We start from the raw sequence: 6,543 nt of genomic DNA on the forward strand, positions 1-6,543 counted from the left end.
CTGCCTTCTAATTAGAAGCAGCGGTGAAATCACTTGAGCGATTTTATCTGTCATGGGAAAGCAAACCCCAACCCAAGCCCCAACACCCCCATTCGCCTAGAAAAAGTTTTTTCGTGGAGGAGGTAAAGAGTGGGGCGCCACCCGGGTGGGGGAGGGGAGGAGAAGGATGAGCGGTTTGGGGCTCCCTGCGGTGGGAGGAGACTCAACCGAGAAGCCAAAATGAAACAGAATCGCGAAGGCTGCGGCTACTGAACCACACTTTGATGTCGATCCGAGGCCCCTGCAGCCCGGGGGGCGGGTGGGGGGGTGAAGACCCGGATCCGCGGGCCGTGGGGGGCGGGGCGGGGCGGGGCCCCACCGAGCGCACCCCGGTGGAGGGCCGCCGGCCGCGTCCCGGGCGCTGCCCTACCCCCACCCCACCTGGGGGAGCGGCTCCCAGCCTCAAAGTTGGTGGGGGTGGGGGGGCTGGGAAGTGCGCGCGGAGGCCCCCACTGCCCGAGTGCCAAAACACACCCACTCACACCCGCGTCGCGCCCCGCGCCCCGGCCAGGCCGTGTGCCTGGGTCCCCGGGTCTGGGGCTGACCGGGAAAGCGGGTTGGGGCTGTTGGGAAAAGCCGGCGCTGATGGCGAGATTGCCGCGGCTATAAATCCATCACTTCCCAGGTCAGCTGCGCGAGGCGCTGGGACTAGGGCTGGCGGAGTGAATTCCTGGGCTAGCGCGCATGCGTCGGCAGGTAGCAACCCAGCTCTTTATGACCAGGTGAGATGTTGGTGAGCAGGTAAAAAAGGAGGATTTGCCTGAGCGATTCCAGGGAGCGGGCCGGCCGAGCCCTGCGACCCATGCCCGGCGGGGACCTGTCGCCAGGAGCGCCGAGCCACGATGTCCATACTTGCCAAGATGGGGGACTGGCAGGTAGGGGGGTTGCCCCGCTGGGCTGAGGTGGGCGGGGGTGGAGCGGGGGAGGGGGCCGAGAGGGGGCAGGCGGAGAAAGAGCGCGGCCCGGAGCTGGAGAGCCGTAGCGAGGCCGCCCTCCGCGCCCAGGGGTGTCCCCCTAGGAGAAAGACGGCAGAGGCCGTCTGGCCGCGGGGGCCATCCGGGCCACGGGCGGGACGGGCGCTGGGGACTGTCCGGTACAAGCTCCACAGGTGGCCCGGGGTGGGGGGGCCCAACTTGTGGTTTGTGCTACCGCCGCCCTCCCCCCACCGGGACAGAAACGGGGGTGGATGACTAATTCGGGTGGGGGAGCACACGGGGAAGGGGTGCGGTGTGCCGGCACCGGCTCGCTAGGCTGCAGCGGCCCCATCGGAGACCCCAGGGCTGTGCGGTGTGGTGGGATCTGGCGCACCTGTCTTTGTGTCCCAGGTTTGGGGGATCCAGGGAGTTTGGGGCACAAAGGGGCACCGAATGGCCAGTTCTGCGCCGAATGGCCAGTTCTGCGAGGAGAATGTTCTTTGGGGAATTACTTAAAAGACTTTGCACAAAGTTTAGCTTCTCACTCAGTGGGCTTCCTGAAGGCGCTCCTCCCTTCTTGGGTGGGGGATGGGGGAGAAGTGTGGTGGGTGATGAGACACAGGTCCAGAAACCTGTGCCTGCCAGGCTGGGCGCTGGTAGGCCGCAGACACCCGTGGGCCCATTGGGCCCCAGATCCCCGGTCCCTGAGCCAGTACTGGGCCGGCAACCCTGGGGGAGATTGTCTCCCACTTCTTTCAAGTCCCACACGTTTTCCTAAAGGAAGGAGGGCAGTCCTCCTGCCGGGTTGGTAGGGGGGTCACAGCCTCAGTGGCTGGTTTGTTTGTGGCAGAGTGGGGGGCATTTTCCATCCAGCCCCTCGGGCCTGGCCAGCAGGATGGTCTGCTCCCCAGGCCTAAGCCCCAACTCTATTCAAACGGAGCTGCCAGAAGAAGTCTGAGACCCCTCTCCGCCAGCCCTGGGGTGGGGAAGGAGGTGCTCAGCCATTTTCTTTTCTTGTCATTTCTTATTATTAACCGGGAGCTCTTTATCTCTGGCCCCTGTAAGACCCGAATGCAACTCCCTCCACACAGTTGTACGAAAGGTGTGGTCTGGGGCTACAAATCCCACACCAAACACCAGCCCTTCCGGCCCTCCCTAGCCCGTGGGCTTCGGGGTGTGCCTTCGTTTTATCCAGAGGGCGATGGAGGGACTCTAGTGGGGAATTCGGTTGGGAGAACTTTGCTGCACAGTTCCCGGAGTGAGGCCGGGCAGCCAGACTGGGCCTGGGCCTGGGGTCGGGGCCCTTTGAGGCTGGGGCAGTGAGGGCACTGGGCCTGCTGCCTGTGGGCTCGGCTCAGGCTTTGGTGAGCTGCTAAGCCTGGCCATCGGTGGGGCTGAAGCTCTGGGGCTGGGTGAGGTGGATCCCTCCCGGCTTTGCCCGGGGCGCCTGGGTCGCAGGATGAAAACAAGCAGGAGCATGGAGTCTTCCGGCTCCTCCTCGGTGTCTCCCGGCTCCTCCTCGGTGTCTCTTCGTCTCCCTGGTTGTCTCTGTGTCTTGCAAGTAGCCTCGTTCACTCCCTCACCCCTAGGCCCCTGGTCAGGCCTACACACCCCAACTCCTAGCTCCAGGCTGCTGTCCCCCCAGAGCCCAGTGGCGGAGGTGGCAGCAAAGCGACTTGTTCCCTAATGACACTCTCACGGCACCGCTGGGAGGCTCTGTGGGGATCCGTCCTTGCTTAGCACCAAGAAGCCCCAAGTCCCCTCCAGCTACCCCAAGGGACACTACCCCGGCAGGCAGGCGGCGCAACCGCCCCTGGGTCTGAGGGGCTGGGCAGAGAGGATAAAGACCCATACACCTCGCTCATCCCACAAGCAGAAAGAAAGCGAAACTCCGAACTCCGAACTCCGGTCCCCAGCGCCCTCGTGATGCCTGGGGGCTGGCAGCCTGGCTCCAGGCCTCCGTCGGCCTGCTCTCCCGCTCTCCTTGCTGCGGGTGCTCTGGTCGCAACCTCCTGCCTCCAGCTGCTGGGTTGGTGGCAGCCCTGTGGGGTATGGTGCTGCCGGAAGCGGACCCTTTCCTGGGTGGGGTGCGCTGTCGCCAGAGCCAGTGCCAGGCTTCCCTTGCCCAGGACGGTGCTGTGTCCTGGTGGGGAAGGCGAGGTGGGAGCCCGGGGCGCTGGGAGGGCCGCCCTCCTCCTGAAACCACCTGCTCGCTTCCCTGGTCTCCGTCAAGCGCTTCTGGGGGAGGCCTTGGCCTACTGTCCCAGGCCTGGGCGAGACAGGACCCTTCCGCATCTTGGGGGACAGCACACCCGGGCTTGCTCCACCTGTTAGGGGTGCTGGGATCTGGAACTGCCTCTCCCTTGCCCAGGGACTGGCACCCCATGGAAAATGGGGGGTGGCCGGTACAGATCTGGGGCTCAGGAGGGCTGAATGAAGGGACCCTGAGGGGACCCACCCCAGCTGGGGAGTTGGGTGTTCAAGAGGAAGAAAGACAGAAACTTTTTTTAATGGACAAAATGACAAAGTTCAGCCAGAGAAACAGATTCGTTCTATTTGGGAGGATCACATTGTGCTTTTCTCTTTTCTTTCTTACTTAAAAAATACACTGAAACAAGAGAAAAAGGGGCACAGTCCCAGAGGGGTGAGAGCCCAGACCTGCAGGAGGAGGGTGGCCCCTGCGGTCCCACGGGCCGAGCACTGCTGGGGCCCGCACCCCTTCAATAATATCACCAAATTATGAAGGTCCTGTCCCTGTTTTAATTAAAAAGGGGGGTCTTGGAAAAACGGAGCGGATTATTAGCACAGCAAAGCGGGTTCCAGCGATTTATTTGGATGCACGTGTGACAGTATCTGCCAGTGCAAGCTGCTCGCGCGAGCAGCTGCGTCTCCACGGCCCCTGTCTGGTCCAGCACGCACCTCGCCAGGCCCCAGCCCGCTCCAAGCAGGGAAAAGCCCCTGGAGCTGTCGGGCTCCTCTCTTCAGGGTACAATTTTTATTTTACGCGCGGCAATGAAAGGATCGCAAACCCGGAGCTGTTTAGCAAAATCTCCAACTGAGGGGGGGTTGGAGGCAAACTCCATAAAATTCCCAAGGCGCTGGGCCTGAGGTGGTCCCGGCAGAGGTGATCTGTTGTGGAGTAGGGATCTTGGAGCGACTTCGCTGCTCTCGGGCTGGTGGTGACACTTAATTGCGAAAGGGATCATTTCTAATGAAATTGGACGAGGCCGACAGTGGCGCCGTGCGTGGCGACGTGGGTGTCCAAGGGGCGTCGAGAGCCGGAGAAGGGCCGTGCGCACCATTCGCGGGCCGGGCCCTGCGAGGGGGTCTCGGCCGCCGAGGAGACGGAGAAGGGGAGCGGGGGCACTCGGCAGGGGCGCCGGGACGGGAGCGCGCCGCCTGGGCGTCTTGTGGGCTTACGGGCTGGCTCGCGCTCTGGGAGCGAGTTGGCGGCTCCGAAGGCCTTTATACCTGGGTCGGCGAGGCCGGCGGCAGATTGTGGTGCTGGCGAGCAATTGGGCTATTGTTGATATGCTAATGAGGCGATTAGGCTGTTGGTAAAGAGCTGGAAAAGGGAAAAGTTTCTGCCATTAGAGGGAGATCTCCGAGCGTACACGGGAGGGCTTGCCTTCTCGCCTCCTCCTCACCCTCCTCCTCCTCCTCCTCACCCTCCTCCTCCTCACCCTCCTCCTCCTCGCCCTCCTCCTCGCCCTCCTCCTCCTCCTCCTCCTCGCCCTCCTCCTCCCCTGCCCGCGCCGGCAGCCGGCACTTTGCGCTTACCCAGAGAGGGTAGCTCCGCTCTGGTGCGAGGCAGAGGGCAAGTCCGCTCACGCCGATCCATGAAAATGCTCTGGAAACTGACGGATAATATCAAGTACGAGGACTGCGAGGTAAGCGCGGCGCCCGCTCGACAGGGTCCAGGTTCGGCCTGGTAGCGCAGCTACCGCCCCTCGGCTGCCAGCCAGCTGCGAGGTGCGAGTGGCACAAAGTTCGCCGGCGCCGCCTGCCTCTCCGCGGCTGAAGGACCAGGAGAGAAGCCGGACGGGAGGGCACGGACGCGCCCCTCTTTTTCGCTCCTCTGGAGCCCGTGTCCCACGTTCCCTCCTTTCCTCACCGATTTGGCTATGCCTGAGAGTGGGGCGAAGACACGAGCTGGGGGGTGGAAGCAGTGGCGGCAAGTGGGCCCTGCCGGTGCACTCTCCTTTCTGGTCTGCGAGGTCCGGCACATGTCACCGGGAAGAGAAAGGAAAGAGAAAAAACGCTTCTCTTCTCAACTTCCCCTCTGGCTTGAACCTCCCTCCTCCTCTTTATCCCAGCTCTGTCTCGCTTTCTGTGCTCCCCACACCCAGGCTGAAGAGAGAGGTGCTTTCTGTTTGCAGGAGGCCCCCATCTAGCTCTGAGGGCACCTCCCATCCCGGTCTGGCAGCGCAGTCCCCACTGCTGAGGGGCTGGCTGCGGGACCCGCTTGTTATTCCACAAGTTCTGAGCAACTTCTCCCCCCAGCAACTTGGGGGAGCCCAGGGGGCGGAGGGTGCCTCCCGCAGACAGCCTCCGAGTCCCCAGCCGGGTTTCCCCGCCGAGGGCAGCCCAACCGGGCTGCGTTGTGTGGGGGGCGGCTCCGCCAGGCCAGGCCGGTAAAGCGCGCAGCCGGGAGCCAGTTTCCAAACCCAGCTGGTGGAGAGCTGCACCCTGGAGAAGCCAGGGCCAGGGCGGCGGGAGGCCTGGGAAAGGCCGCTGGGGCTCCAGAGGCAGTCACAGCCCTGCTGAAATGAGGGGTGAGTCACGGGGTGGGGGTGCACGGTGATTACCTAAATAAATAGGTGGCTCTGGCTTTTGCTATGTCTTGTCTTTTCTTTCTTTCTGGCTTTGGCGCGCGGGGATGGAGGTGGCAAGGCGGGGACTCGCCTGCGCTTGAGAGCAGAACTGGGGTTTAAGTGCACGCTGTCCCGCGCCCCCTTCTCGCTCTCCTTCCGCGGACTTTTAAGGCTCTCTACCTTTTCGGATCCTCCCCTTTCGACCCTCCCCCTCTGGGGCTGGGTGACAACCCACCGGGACTGGCGCTTCTCTGGGGATTCTTGTCGTGTGCGCTGCCGGCTGTGGGGACCTTCCCTAGACCGGTCGCTTTGTTTTCCGGACCGTGTGGGGGACTCTCGAGCAGCTCTGTGGAAACTTAGCGCGGCCTCCCAGGGCGAGCTGCTCTGGTCCCAGCGTCGGTGCCTCCGCGCCGGGGGCGCGCACGGGGCCCGTAAAGCGCGGCGCTTACCCCGGGGAACGGAGGGTCCCGGTCGGGGCGCGTGGGTGTGGGTGTGTGCGAGCGAGGCCAGAGACAGCGGGAAAATACAGGGAGCGCAGAGACCGAGCCTGGGCCGCTCGGGCAACTTTGGCCGCGGTGGGCGAGCGCCGGGCGGGGACAAGGGTTTCCGAGCGGCTCGGGGTTGTCTAATTACCCGGGCTCTGCAGGGACACGCAGGAGGCGAGGTGCGCTTGTTCTGACGACGGGCGGGCGGACTGGCACCGGCGGCCGCGTCCAGGTGGGGGGCGGGGGCCGGGGCGGCCCAGCCTGTCGGACAGGTTTGCGCCGGGAGCCCCG

General features: G+C 64.0%; 1 protein-coding gene across 1 annotated transcript in view; it reads left to right on the forward strand.

Moving 5' to 3' along the window:
- Window positions 1–4,769: 4,769 nt before the first annotated feature.
- TFAP2A (transcription factor AP-2 alpha (activating enhancer binding protein 2 alpha)) overlaps window positions 4,770–6,543 on the forward strand; it is a 15,784-nt gene continuing 14,010 nt past the window's right edge. The window contains 1 exon segment of the mRNA XM_012734659.1: window positions 4,770–4,843. Coding sequence (XP_012590113.1) covers window positions 4,793–4,843 — 51 coding nt within the window. The 5' untranslated portion in view covers window positions 4,770–4,792.

The sequence above is a fragment of the Condylura cristata genome, unplaced genomic scaffold (genome assembly GCF_000260355.1).
Source record: "Condylura cristata isolate star-nosed mole 26May11 unplaced genomic scaffold, ConCri1.0 scaffold00065, whole genome shotgun sequence".
In the NCBI taxonomy this organism is placed as follows: Eukaryota; Metazoa; Chordata; class Mammalia; order Eulipotyphla; family Talpidae; genus Condylura; species Condylura cristata.